This window comes from Crocodylus siamensis, chromosome 2 (genome assembly GCF_052110815.1).
Source record: "Crocodylus siamensis isolate JL-2025a chromosome 2, ASM5211081v1, whole genome shotgun sequence".
In the NCBI taxonomy this organism is placed as follows: Eukaryota; Metazoa; Chordata; order Crocodylia; family Crocodylidae; genus Crocodylus; species Crocodylus siamensis.
This window is the reverse complement of record NC_143396.1, coordinates 62,856,993-62,871,803: the sequence shown is the minus strand read 5'-3', so window position 1 is coordinate 62,871,803 and position 14,811 is coordinate 62,856,993. Positions and strand designations below refer to the sequence as shown.

The window sequence follows — 14,811 nt, the reverse complement described above, 5'->3', positions numbered from 1 at the left end:
AGACCGGTTTAAAAATAGCAGAACCCAGTCTAAAATAGACCTGGTATCAGACTTGAGCTGTTTAGGCTAGACCTGTATATCTGTTTAGGTTAGACTTGTATTTATGAGGGAGAAAATATTTTCCCTATACTTGCAAGTAAAACTTAGTCATAAATTACCTCCTGTATCCTTGTAAAACTTGCATTTTGTGTAGCAGGTCTTAACAACTTACTGAGTGAACATAACTTTATTCTGTTCTTCTTGATTCTTCCAGTAATCCTAGCCACCAGTTAAATTAGTACCTTTTCTTTTCTCTTTTGAAATGTAACTTTTTTTACAGCTCAGTAACACTTGTGCATGTTCTAACACAGGCATTTTCAACCTTTTTTTGGTTGGTGTACCCCCAGTGGCCAGTCCAGAAGCAGGAAGTCCCCCAGCTACAGACAGATGAGCAGGGGGCGGGGTCCCACACAGCAAAACTGGAAGCACCAACAGCAAAACTGAAAGTGCCCCCTGCTTCTCCACACCAGTACCAAGTACCCCCTGGGGGCTTCCTGTGTACCCCTGGTTGACAAGCCCTGCTCTAATGTAACTTACACTCTGAATTTAGTGTAACTGAAAATCTGACATTTGAAAAACTGATTTGTCAAATTCTTTTCCCTGTGTATGTGCTTAGTCAGAGCAATATTTCCTTTCCTGAAATTCTGTCTTGCTTAATGTGTATATGTGGTTTAGGAAAATACGAAATCCTTGAGCTCATGTAAGTAAGACTTCATTCAAATATTAAGTGCTTCAGATAAGTTTGTGAACCAAAGTCTGGAGTAACTTATCTGTTGGAAGCAGCAGAGATTCAACACTTAGGCCCCTGGTAGATGTTAATATAATGGCAGGAATGGGATCTGGGGAGTTTTTGTGATCCATGTCATTGCATTTCTTAAGTGGTATTTTATTTTGTCTTTGCAATGGCAGGACATTGCTTTGCGTTATGTGGTTGTACAAGAGGGCTGGCTGTTCATGCACTTCTAAGAACTGATTAGACAAACATTTGTAGAGGGTGGTTAAGGTAGGGTGTGTCCTGCCTTGAGCAGAAGGTTGGACTAGATGACCTCCTAAGATCTTTTCCAGCCTGTGGCGATGTCTAGAGGGGTGTACGGGGGTGCATGTGCACCCCCTGAGGGTGCTGGTACACCCTCTAACAGCCAGCATTCTCTACTTAGGCCTTGGGGGGGGGGAGCAGGCCAGGCAGGAGTGCTGGTGTCCCCACTGAGAGTGCTGGCTGCAGAGTGGGGGTGCCAGGAGAAGTGCCACTGGCACTTCTGAGTCAACATGATCGGCTGTGGGGGCCCCCCCCCAGGTCGACATGATCAGTTCCCCCCCCGCCCCATTGCTGGCTGAGGGAGGCGGGGCAAATGCCCCCCTGACTCAGGAGACACCAGTTGTCCATGTTTCCAGCATTACTTTTCTATGATTCTAAGTACTCGTGTGTAAATTCTCTGGTATAATAAAATGGACAATGTCACGGGGTAGGGGAGAGCTACCTGATTATTACAGCTATCAAGAAACATGCTTAATGGTCAGGATAAGAATGAGCAAGGTATACTTCTGCTGCAAATCAGCAAACCAGAGTGGCTTTTTTGGCGAGACTTTTGGCATTGGTGTAACCATGTGCCCCGTGTTTTGGCTTTCCATTCAGAGAAAGAATGGCCTGCGGTTAAAGTGCTGGACTGAGTCGGACTTGCTGTTACTGTATGTGATTCACTTACAGCTATCCATAGAGTTGCTATTTTTTCTCTTCTGTTTTGGATGTAAGCTATCAGCTGGTAGCCTGCATGCATTGCCTAGCAGATGATTTCTTAAACTGTGGGATGTTTCTTCCACTGGGAGGGTGGAAGGGGGTGGGGAAAGGAGAGGCAGGGGTTGGAAAATCTCCAGTAGGGACATATGTAAATCATTGCAGCAGTCAGCATTTGCCCTTCACTACTTCAGTCACTGCCACCACTTCCTCTACTGCTTAATACTCCCTCCCTCCCCCCGCTACTGATTTTGGATTAGGGACAGGAATTGGACAAGAGGCAGGTGCAAAGGGAAGTGGCAGTGGCTGGAGAGAGAATGAGTGCTTGTGTGTGTTTGGAGGGGGAGAGGCCAGAGAACTGGTGGTAGCTGAAATACAGATGGTGTGACTTTACTACTGGAGGGGGGAGAACGTAGATCAACCAGGCTTAGGAAATGCTGGGCTCAACTAACATCAATTGCTTTGTCGTCTTATATATTCAGCAGCTGTATGAATTGTTAGTGCTATACTACATTTGTATTCTATTAAACAGCTGATAAATTTTAAATCAAGAACACTGATGCTTTGTAAGTATGAGATGGCTTTAGAAAAACATTCTTAACTAAATCCTGAACTATTGTTTCAAGTCCCACAGTGTAAGACTTTTTTTTTTTTTAAACTTTGTTAACAAATCCAACTTATAACAAATTGTAACTTTTTAAAGATGCATCCAATTCCCCAGGATATATGTAAAGATGACATTTATCAACAGTGTTCTCTAAACTCAAGTCACTGTACACAGATGAATCTTCTGTTCTTTTCTTCTTTGTTTTGGTTTCTGGCAGTTCCTTTGCTTTAGCTGATGTTAAACTGCTTACACTTCTTCATATCTATTTGTAACCTGCTTAATAATTTACTTCCCCTTCTCTCCCTCACCCCCATCACAACTATGCATAATACAAAGTCTGCTTTATCAAGCCTTCAGGTGGGATTAGGAAAGTCAGGAGGAAGTATTCTGGGCTTTTTTATTTGTCAGATTCTTCCGGAATCAAGTTGAAAGCCAGGTGACTGCAGCCTTGGAGTGTCCCAGGGCTGGGGCTAAAAATCACTTCATTATCAGCACTGTATCTGAATCAGTTCAAGACCTACTGCAATGTCAAGTCTGGGACCAACAATCAGCAAGCTGTGCATGCTAAAATGATAGTAAACATTACCATTCAAACTGTTCAGAACACACTAACGTCTAATCCTGCACAGATTTTAATATGTATTAAGTGTCCCATGAGATGGCCCTAAGGAGTTAGCTGATACTTGCCATTAGACCTTGTTTTATAGTTTCAGTAAATTTCGACAAATTATGGACCAACTGAACTGCCAGACATTAAGTTTAAATATAGGAAAGCTCCACAACTTGAGGCAGCAGTAGGGGTGAGAATTTAAGTCCATAATCTGATTTCTTCTCTCTTTAGTTATCACATAGCTCTAATTTTGTCTGGTAATGTTTGCCCGATTGTGTTAAAATATCAAATGTCAAATTCTGGTTCACTTAACTGTTTCATGTCGTCTTTAATTTTAGGATGCATAAGGAGTTGAAAGTTTTGAGTGCTGGTTGAAATACTTGAACAGCCTACAAGCAAAAAGAATAATACCCTGAATGGATGAGAGTGAAACTGGACTATTTTGGAAGAGGACTTTTTTTATGTTTTGCAGTGTTCAGAAGAAGTTGTTCTCTAGGACTTTTAACAAATAAGATGACAAGAGTTTTTAAAATTTAAAACTCAGAATGAATGTTGAAAAAATAGAAGAGGAGGCAAGGAATGGTTTGCAGTCTCCGTTACTTATCCAGGATGAAAATGGAAATAAAACTACATGCAATAAAACTAATCTGATCCCCTCAATGAATTGCACTACTGGTACAAACAGAAATTCAGTTAGTCAAAATAATAAAATTGAGCGAGCAGAGGATGCTGATTTTAAAGATATGGGTGATATTAAAAGTATTTCTTTAAACCAACAATGTGTTGGAACACTTGATATACAAAAAACTCCTGGTGATTTTGTTAGGGTGAGCCCTGCCTTGTCAGATACAGGTGCCACTTGTGTGCCTTCTTCAGCTGGACAGACTTGCCTATGTGTCTTGGACCATAACTTAAAGGAACCTACTAGATTCCAGAAGGATCACCTTGACCTAACAGGAAGGCAGGGTAAAAGTATTGAACAATTCATTCCTTGCAATTTGACTGATACAAACTTTACAATGCACCTTACTTCAGAACTGAACCAAAATGTTAACATCAAAGATGAAGCAGGTCATGCTAGTATGACATTAGATTTTGCTAATGTTGGTGCATCTCTTGCGATATCTAAAACCCTGGAAGAAACGAGAGAAAATGACCATGAAGACATGTGTTTTACTCTGTGCATTTCTTCTGAGGATGTGATTGTGAGAAAAAGCTTTGATACAAGTAGTCCTGAAAAACCTTTTAGTTCTTCAGTGCTGGAAGCATCAGGGGGCCTAAATATGTCAAACAACATCTGTTCAGATTTGGCAATGTTACCTTCTGCTTCTTCAGGTGCCTGTGAACAGCCTGTGAAAGACACTAATTATGTTGATATAGCATCACAAAACAGAGAATCCTCCAAAAAAGAAATGCAGCCTTTAAAGGTAGTTGGGGAATGGGTTGAACCTCACTGTAAGAGCTCGATATCACCAGAGTACTTTTGTATGTATGAAGATGCACCAGCAAAGTATTTGCACAGCACGCCTGAACATAATAAAACTGACAAACGTCCTACCGAAATAGGAGTGAATTATTTGGCAAGTGATTTATGCATCCTTCCAATACAGAGTTTTGATGAAAGCATAGAACAAAAGCAAGTTTTAAATGGAGCAAGTAAGCATATAACCAAAGAACAAAATGCCTTTAAAAATAGTGTTTTCCAGGATGTGCAAACCAAGTCAGTGGCATATGAATCAATACCAAAAAGTATAACAAAACTGGAAGGGACTGTTTCACCTGAGCTCAAATGTGAAGCAACATTTGTAGTCTTCAGTCCTGTAGCATGTGAAAGCCATTCTACAGCATGTACTTCGACACCTATAGAAAAGTCAAAAAATACAACATTTACTGTTTCAGCTTTATCAGAAGTTGGTGACATCCCTTCTAAACTGGGAAAGAATGATACGGTAGGGAGAGAACATGGTAGAAAGACTTCACTTAAAAGTAGTTTAGGACAAATTGCAGGAAAACCGGCAAATGGATCTGCTGCTACGCTGATGGCAACCAAAACTAGGAAAATTGAGATTGTTAGCTTTCCAAAACCGAACTTCAAAAATGTTAAGCCAAAAGTTATGTCCAGGCCTGTGATCCAGTCCAAAGAGAGTGCTTCATCAAAATCTCTGGGATTGCCTCAGCTATCTGCTATTTCCTCATCTTCACCAGCTTCTTCCCCAAAGCAATTGTCCTCCTCCATCAAAACTTTGAAAAAGAGAATCTACTTAGATTGTGATACTAAAGTTGCAACGCCATTGAATAAGCAACATGTTCATAAACGTGTCTCTCCTAGCCAACTTGTATGTGCTGCAACTCATTCCAAAAATGCTTCCCACAGGGTTCCAAAAACACCTGCCTTAAAGCAGAATCTGGAAGATGCTGATAAAGCAAGCTCTTCTAATTCTGCGTACTCCTCTGTTGCTGCTACAGCTGTAACATATGAACATAATTCCAAAGGGACATTAAGTGATAAAATGGAAAACACAAATGCATTGGCACATCCATGTATCTCAAATGTCCATCAGACTTGGGGTGAAAATGAAAAAAATCTCAATCTCAGAAGACTTTCAGAAACTGAGGCACTAAGAAGAGATGCAGTGAATGAAACATTTGAATTATCCTCTGTGCCCCTGGTAAGCTGTGGAGTTTTTAAAATAACGAAAACTTAATATCCAAAATCTAGTTTAATATTAAAAATCAAACCAAATCTCTAATATTGAAAATATCTAGGTAGATTGATATATCTCATGATTTATGCTTGTATGCTTTAAACCTGGAGATCTGTTGCAAAGCAATGAATGGAAATTTTGGGGTGGATATTTATCTTAAAATGTCAACACCATACACAACACGGTGCAGAGAAAAGGAGAAATATAGACTCATATTTATTTTAAGTTACTAACTGGTTATTATTAATTTCACTTAAAGCATTTGTTTGATAGTCTCATCCTTAATCCCATACTCCAGCATATATTTTTAAAAGGTAATAAGTGAAAGCCAGTCTAGAAAACTTTATGGCTTGCAAGATTTGGATTTTTCATAAGTACGACTGAATCTTTGTAAATTCAAACTCAAAGTAAGGTTGTTCAGTTTGTTTCACTTAACTGTTCTAAAATTAAATCCTGAATTTCATCAGGATGTTCAAATTCTTTCTTTGTGGTTGATACCTGAACAGAACACAATACTTTAAATGAAAATTAACTTTGTCGTCTTTGATGCAGGTGAATTTCTCATCACAGAAACTCATTTTAAATGTTTTTTTTTTTTTAGTACAGTTGGACTTGGGGTAACAATTTACATTGGGTTTTTTTGTTATTGAACTGAAATATTCCACTGTTAACATACTTTCTATAGTCACACTATATAGTAGAACAGGTGTTAAATTTCAACCAAACTCTTAAGAAAGCTTAACATTTCTAAACTTATTTTTAAAGATTAAAAAATGACTAGTTTGAATATCCAAGCTAAGCAAATCTACTCTGAAATGTAGTGGCTATGCCTTTCATTATCACTTTACCATTTTTGTGAAGGATTCCTTTTTAGAATTTGTCAGCCCAAATCTAGTGGACTTGCACACAATTCTGCTGCTGAATAAGTCCTAGGATATAAGTCAAAGTCTGGGAGCCAGAAGTTGAGGTGCATGTTCCAGACCCTACCTGTGACATAACTAGCAATAATTCCATTTACTTCAGTGGGGGTAGGATATTTTTGCCTCCTATTGCGTACTACTGAGCCAATAACCATAGAATAGTCTAGTCAAATTCATTTGGTCTTTTCCATTACACTACACATCATTAAACTGAAACAACTTTTTGAAAGGTCTGCCAAATATGTCTAAAACTCTGTACTGTAGCAGTTCAAAATGGAACACTTTATAGTTCAAAATGGAATTACCAAGGCAAACTTTGGGATTAAAAACAACATAATATTTTAAATTTAAGTCTAAAATGCCGTAATGTCATAAACAAAGACTCTACCTCTTTTGCTTTGCTCTGATTTTTTGGTGGCTTCTAAGGGAAGATGGTAAGCCTTCCATCTATTTAATTGCCAAGATGGAAGTCTCTTGTTTATTATTTCTGTTAAAATGTGAAAATCCCTTGGATTACATTGTTAAATGCTCTTTGCATAGAGCATTTAGAATATTGCACTGGAGTCTATCTAAGTTCTTATCAGGGAAAATAATATCTCCCTTTTTACTGAAGCCAATTCACTTTGGGAAAAGGGTCGTGGCTCAAATTGGAAGTGAAATTTGTGTCTCTAAATGTGTCCAAATTATTATGAATCTATTACCCCCCCCCCCAAAAATGGATAGGACCATCTCTGGGTGGTGATATTAGAAATTATCTTATGGGGCCTTTTGAGGTTCTCACTTCATTCTGCAATTTAAAATTTGACAGTATTGCTTGACAGGGTGTTGAAGCTTGGTCCAGTGCTTTACATCCATTTCTGAATCTAACTATGAACTCAGTTGGATGGGAAAAGGTTTCTGTCTGGGTAACTCCATGTACATTCAAGAAAGAAAATAGCCCTCAATTGATTGCTGACTTACAATCCTACTTAGTTTCCTGGTTTGGGTTTTAAAATCTCATAATCACAGTACTAGAGCAACAGAGTACATTTAACTCAGCCCTTTAACTCACATTCTTCTCAGTTGTGTAAACCATGATTTCATTTCAAAATACACAAAGTAAATCAAAGTACCTGGAAAAAAAGCGGGGTGGGGGGAGGGAGGGTTATTGGTATTCATGCTTAAAATTAAACTTGACTTGTTAAATTTTTTTTTTGCTTTTATGAATAGATTTCATGTAAGTGTCCATGGCTTATTTGGAATTAGTTTTATGTCCTTTCTCTCTTCTTCCCTCCCCCCCCCCCCCCGTGGGCTACCAAAACATATTTAGCTAGCAATAGAGAACTTTGTTCCTAAAACAGAATTGTGTTTTACAGGTTTCTTCAGTTAAAGCTGGAGCAGCACAAAGAAAAAATATGCACAAGGATGGTACCATCACTCTAAGAAATACACCAGTTTCAAAGGTTAAAGTGGCGACCTCCATATTTAATTCCAAGAGAGGAAGTGAAAGTAAAAATGTTTGCGCAATTAAACGATCACCTCCTCAAAGACCTGCTCTGCCCTCAAGCTCAGGTAAGAGTTTCTATTAGGGTACTACATAATTTTCAAGAATTGGTACAAGGTAATACGCTTAACGCACTTTAAGTAAATAGGAAAGTAATAATACAAAATTCAGTTTTAAAAGCGCAAAATCATAGCATGTAAGAAACCTAGCATATTTGAAACCCATTGGGAGTCCTATAATCAATTAAAGTGAGATGCTTGCACAAATTCTATTTGTGTTTTATGTTCAGCAGCTTTTTCTGGAAGCTTTCTCTTCAGTTTCTCATTATCATGAGAACAGACCCAAGGAAGCCAGTGTTGTGTGTTTGTGCTTTTCTTCCAGTGTGCATGTCAATCCAGTTTGCAACTTCTAATGCTCCATTTTCATGGATCACAGAAAATCGGCAATGGCAGCACTTCAGGTAGTGATCTGTTGGGCTGTTCAAAGCTTTGGTCCCTGATTTCATTCAGCAGAGATTTGGCCACGGAATTGAGCCAGATCTCTGAATCCGTATCAAATCAGAGGACTCTTTAATCTCTCCAAATTGAATCAGAGATTTGGACATAAGAAAGCTTTTAAGTGCTTTTTTTACATGCCTCTAGGTAGCAGGTGGTGCATGAACACTGCAATGTTGGGGTGCATGGAGTGTCCCACAGAAGAGTGGGGGCTCCCCAGCGTGCTTGGCAGCAGACCCAGAAGTGGACCAGAAGCATTTCCAGGTCCACTGGAGAGTTGCCCACCTTCCCCTCGGCTCAGTGACCAGTGCCTCCTGGGTCTGGGGAGGCGGGGGGCACCTGGGGCCCCCCGTGGCTGATCTCCAAGCCAGTACTTCCAGTCCACTTCTGGGTTTGCCACTGAGCATGTGGAGGGGCCCCCTGCACTCCTTTGGGACACCCCATGTGTCCCAGCATTGCAGCGATCACAAGCCACACCTGCTACCTCAAGGTATGTAGAAAAAACTTTTAAAGCTGTGTCTTTGTCCGAATCGCCGATTCTGTGAATCGGCATCAAATCTTCAGATTCAGATTCGGCCCAAATCAAATTGGGGACAGTGGTCCAAATCAGATCACTATCCCTGATTCGGGCTGAATCCAAATCGAATATGGCCTGCTTCGCACATCCCTATTAATTACTGCTTGTTTGGCTCCAGAGAGCAAAACTATGGGAGTCTGTGACCCTAAGCTATTTCTTTCCTATCTTTTTCCTTCTAGTGAGAGGTAGCCTGATGTCAAGCACAAAGCATCTGACCTAAGCAGGCTGTTGTCTGTAGAAGCTTATGCCTCTTGGAACTAGTTACTCTAAGGTGCCAGCCTGCCTTGCCTCTTGTCTTTTCCCTCTGTAAGTAAAAGGCAGAGGAAATATATGACAAGCCTAGTTTAACACCATCCTTAACAGCCTTATCTGATATAGAAGTGAGAGGCAGTTTGGGGTAAACCCATTCAATTGCACAGTGTGTTTTTTCTTTGGCTGAATGATTTATACCAAAAGGAATTTTTTACAAAAGTATTAGCATTTTAAATACTTAAGTATTTAACAGTGTATATAGATTAAGCCCTAAATGATTGGACTTTAAATGAATGCCACATACTTTTTTTGTAAAGCACTTAACTAATTTTTAAGTATATCTCTATGATCCCCTCTACACATCACAGGTATCATGCAGTTAACTGGTTAATTGTGCAAACCTTAACAAGAGCTGCACATGCAATGCAGTTATACACCATAGAAAGCTCCAACGCACTATAAAGTTAGACCTCAACAATGTGTATGAACTTTTATAGCTCATTGTTATTGAGCTTAGTTGGCACATGTAGCAAGGTCTCCCCTGTGGCCTGGAGCTGACGGTTCCCAGCCACAGGGGTACCCTTCAGCTGATGGGGTTCCCAACCACAGGTGTGCTCTATGCCCAGCCAAAGTTGGAAGTCCTGTAGCTACAGGGACTCTAACCCCAACAGCTGCTAACTTAGGTCCCAGCAGCACAACGAGTCAGACTCCCATAGCTTTCGATGCTGGGTCTGGCAGCTTCGGGCACTGCTGCAGCTGGGAGGGGATGCTGGGTTTGGCGGCTGGGAGTCCCTCACCTGGGGGTGGTCCGGCCTGTGGGAGTTTGCTTCTTGTGGGTCCATGTGTAGCATGGCAGGAGGTGCAATTGTGTGGATCGCATGTTAGATACCGTCGCATCTTTACCTGCATGTGTAGAGGCCTATTTTGCAGATGTAGAAAAAGGAATAGTAGTTAAAGGACTTGATTGAAGTGCCCTTCAGGTCATTTTTTCCAACTCCCACTTTGCTATTCTAGCCACTAGACAAGACCTGCATTACAAACTGTTTATCCAACAACTTCATGTGTTTCAAAGTATTAGAGGACCTTTAAAATGTCAGTTTTTTTTATCATGACAGGCAGCATTTTTAGGGTTAATATTTATTTCTGTCCCAATTTTTAAATCTGAAATTTGGGAGAAAATCGGGACTCGCCGATATCTTCAAATCCCATCTGGCAAATAATGCATGGAGGAGGGTGTGGCAGTATTGCATGGAAAGATATTTAAATGTGTAGTTTAGCTACATAACAGTTGAGGAAGAGGATAAGAACCATAAATTTGCTTGGAAGTTGTGAAAACCAATTGGAAAAACATTACATTTTGTAAGGTAAGGTGTTGAATAGTATCCAGAGGGAATTCATAAAAATGACATTGTTTTAACGTGTATAGAACTTGTCTTAACACAGCCTTTTGAAAAATTTCAATCCTACCACTCCACAGAGGGAATGTTAGGGGTCCTGATAAAATTAGACTTTCACTTACAGGGCCAGCTTAACCCTTTAGTGGGCCCTAGGCAAACAAACTTGTGGGCCCCTACTTAATACTATATATTTTTATATTACTTTTTTCACTCAATTATAATATGTAAAATAAGCACAATTGGGTCCCTCTTTTACTTGGGGCCTTAGGCATGTGCCTGCTTTGCCTATACATTAATTCGGCCCTGCTCACTTATGTGGGCACATTAGCTGTTCCAGCTTGGTCCTACATGGCCTTGAAGTTAACTACTTGCATTTGAAAGTTGCTGACAACTTGTGCAGGGTGGTAAAAGTTTTTGTAAAGCTTAAAATGTACTTGATTTTTTTTTTAACTCACTCCAAAGCAGTTTGAACATAAATGAGAACTTGTGAAGCATAAAAAAGTTAAAAAGCATACACCCACATTTTTATCCAGAAAAACCTGCTCTTCACTTTTCCTTGCTTTCACACCCAATTTAAGATTTAAAACCAAGCCAAGGACTTATACCTGGGTGGGAAGTGATTCATATCTATCCCTGAACCTCCTGGGGGGAGGGGAGGAAGAACTAATTCTGCCTCTGCAAAATACTCTTTGCTGTTTTTTCCCCTCCCCCGCAGAACTCTGCTAACACAGAGGGCTATTTTATTGAGCTATGGATGGAGCAGCTACAAATTGCTTGAAAATCTTCTACTTGCTATCTTTACTAGCTAGATGATTTCAATTTTAAGACCCCCCCCCAATAATTAGATTCTATGAATGCAAACTTTATGAATTTGTTAGAACTTTCCATGTATAGAATTTAACTATTGGGGGTTGTTTTTAAATCCAATGCTGTACCAGGAAAAGCAGTGACAGGTTTTTGGGGGAGGGCCTTTTCCTCCTCTTATTCATACTTCTGATCTGCTGTACCTTTTCTAAAATGCTTACAGCAAACTGCAAACATAATTGTATAATGTCTGTGTATGAAGGAACTCCAACCTTGGTGAATATTTTTGAGGGTCAAGGTATAATAAATAATGAAAAAACCCGATATAATAGAACATGACTTATTCAAATAAGTTTTTTCCTATACTTCAGTGGGTAATCGTATTAAAGGCTAATTGCTAAAGCCTGATTGCAAGAGACTGAGATGAACAGTGTCTTTTTTTTTTTTTTAAATGTCATAATCATTAAATGGCCCTTTTTATTGAATTTTTGGCTTAGTGCTGTTCATAATAGGTAATTTTTCTAAAAATTTCAAATAAGCTAAAACTAGAGCAGGCTGTAACAATAGAAGACAGTGTTGGGTCAGTGTGCCTGATGCAATTTTATTATACAAGAAAGTGCTTGTCAGATTAGGAAATTGAAGCCAAATGGATTTCTATTGTCTCCATTTAAGCTGAAAGGTTAGTAGCAAAACTGTGTTTATGAAGACTTTGCAGTGCATGATTTCAGTGAAACTTTGTGTAAGGCTAAGTAGTGAATTGGAATGATTAATTTTTATTTTAAAATAAAATGAACTTGTGGAAATGTACGGATTAAGATGCTGAATGCAATTATGACTTGCAAAGTTCCCCTGGCTGGTATTTCAGCTTTTTTTAACTTTATGAACTGATTGGAATGAGAGGGTGCCTATATACATACGGAGAGGCTGCTCTGATGCATTGTAATTGCAACGTGTTGGAGAAGACTCGGTTTAATGGTACTCGGTTAATTAATGATTAATTGATTCTGCTGGAGCATAGTAATGTATTCCAGTGTCATGTGTATCATCAGCATTCCCGTACTGACAAATGGCAGTAGGGGTGCTTTACACTAAAGCTGCTTCAACAAACTTTAGTTAAAGCCCCCCTGCTGCCATTTTTTTTCAGCACAGGGACACTGATACACATGACACTGCGGGCCCTTTTTAATTAGAGCAGCTCTCAGAACCGCTCTAAAGCCCTCCCCGCCCCCTGCTCCTCTTCCCACCCCACCCCTCCCTGCTTCCTGGAGCATGTCTATAAACACCCAGAGTGTTTCCACTGTTAGAGGACAATATATTATTTCCAGGAACATGGAGTGAAATCCTGTGTCAAAAATGAGTTCTCAGGTGCCAGACTCTACTGTCTACACGTACATTCATCCCCCTCCCCATGAACATTATGGCTCAAATATAAAATGGAAAACACCAAAGCAGAAAGATTAGCACAAAACTGTGTATGGTTAAAGGAACACATAGCTTCAGCTCACTTTCTCTCCCTTCACCACACATGGGGTGAAGGGAGAGCATCTTTTATTGTGGTCCAACCATGCTCGTTTCTGTGGATGCTACATGCAAAGTTATGCTGACTGTTATCTTCTGTGGAGTCCCCCTTTTCCCTTAAACATTGATATAGCTTACTGTAGATGTAAAACTGATGGCCACCTGTTGACATCCTGATTTTTTTCTGATGTGTTGAAGTTCCTTTTGAATATCATTAATGTGGGCTTCAGCTAACTTATCAGTAAGAATGGCATCACCCCTTAAATTTCACTGTAAGGCATATGGGGAGGTGGCTAATCATACCTCAACTAAGTTCTTTAATGGCCACATCATCTGTGTCAGATGAGGCAGATAAGGGCTCTAGAATGAACCATTCTTTCTGAGCTCTATAGTATGCCTTCTCAATAACTTGAAATCAGATGTCTCACTGCAGATGGAGGTGAGCGTAACTCACGGCTTTAGTCTCTCATTCTCTCCTGACCTTCATGAAGCTATTTCAGTCTTTCATACCTCTTTTAAATTTTGCCTCAATCCAATGTGAAGCAAAGAAGGAAGCATTCCTATTCCTAAGAGTTCAAGAAATAATGATTATTCTGAGTGCCCTAACCAAGAGATTTTGAAGTATTCTCATTTATTTGCTTCCCCCCCTCCCTTTGCTGATTCAGTTGAAAAACTGGTTTCTTCAAGGGGGGGGAAATGAACAACTCTTCCTAAAGCTCTCTCTGTAACAAATACTGCCTCGGGAATCTCTCTTCGTTGGTCAGTACAGGATTTCTGCAAAGATTAATTAATGTTGCCTTTCTGGACATTTAAATTTATAATCAGCTAGTCTGGCCTGAGCATAACAGAACCAGTAGATTACAGTCCTTAGGAAGAATCTCACTGGGTGCCTCCACAAGCAAAGGTAGTATACAACAGACATGGAGTGACAAACGTGACCCCTTTTTTTTCCCCCATGTTAGTCGGAGGTACTCTGCTCTCCTTATTTATATAGATGCTGTTGCTACTGTTGTCCTGCCTCAACATTTGTGGAAGAAAAATGGAGTTAGAATGGACTGGTCATTCTTTCTTTCTTCTTGGAAGTGAAATGGGTTGAAGGAAATGAAAGTAAGTAAATGAGCAGTAAAATTGTTTTGTTCAGATCACAGGTCTCAAATGTAAAGTAGATCAGGTTCTCAAAGTTGTATCAACTACTTAGATTTGAACTTCCTTCTGTGCCAAAAGGCTTTCTGAGGCCAGATTTAATAGTGCTGGGATAAATTTGATACTTTATACCCTAGGAATAGAAAGAATAATAAAATAAAATACACTGACTCCCAGATTCAAGAAGGGAGAATTTTTCAATTTGGACAGATTTCATTTTTGTCCATTCTAGTTGATTCTGCACCATAGGATCCAATATTCTCAAGCCTTCCAGGCACATTCGCAGGCTTTTTGTAGACAATAACTTGAGCTGGCACATTCTTGGTTTTAATGCACGGCACCTGAAGCAGGGTGTATATTGTAATTGTACGTGCTGAGGTGGGTACTAACAGGACAGGCATTGATACCATCTGAAAATACATCTCTGCTTGTGAGAAACTCTTCCTTATGAAGCAAAGTGTCTCAAGTATGAACTCAATTCCAGCAGAGGAATGTTTTTGGTACTCAATCACTTTTATTTACAGACATTT

At 39.7% G+C, this 14,811-nt stretch overlaps 1 protein-coding gene across 2 annotated transcripts in view; it reads left to right on the top strand.

The window, feature by feature from the left end:
- The window catches only part of MTUS1 (microtubule associated scaffold protein 1), a 162,352-nt gene that overhangs the window by 37,359 nt on the left and 110,182 nt on the right, over positions 1-14,811 (top strand). For both annotated transcript variants that reach the window (XM_090036017.1, XM_090036019.1), the window contains exons 2-3: positions 3,327-5,657; positions 7,969-8,164. In XM_090036017.1, coding sequence (XP_089892143.1) covers positions 3,534-5,657; positions 7,969-8,164 — 2,320 coding nt within the window. In that variant the 5' untranslated portion in view covers positions 3,327-3,533. The remainder of the gene's footprint in view (positions 1-3,326; positions 5,658-7,968; positions 8,165-14,811) is intronic.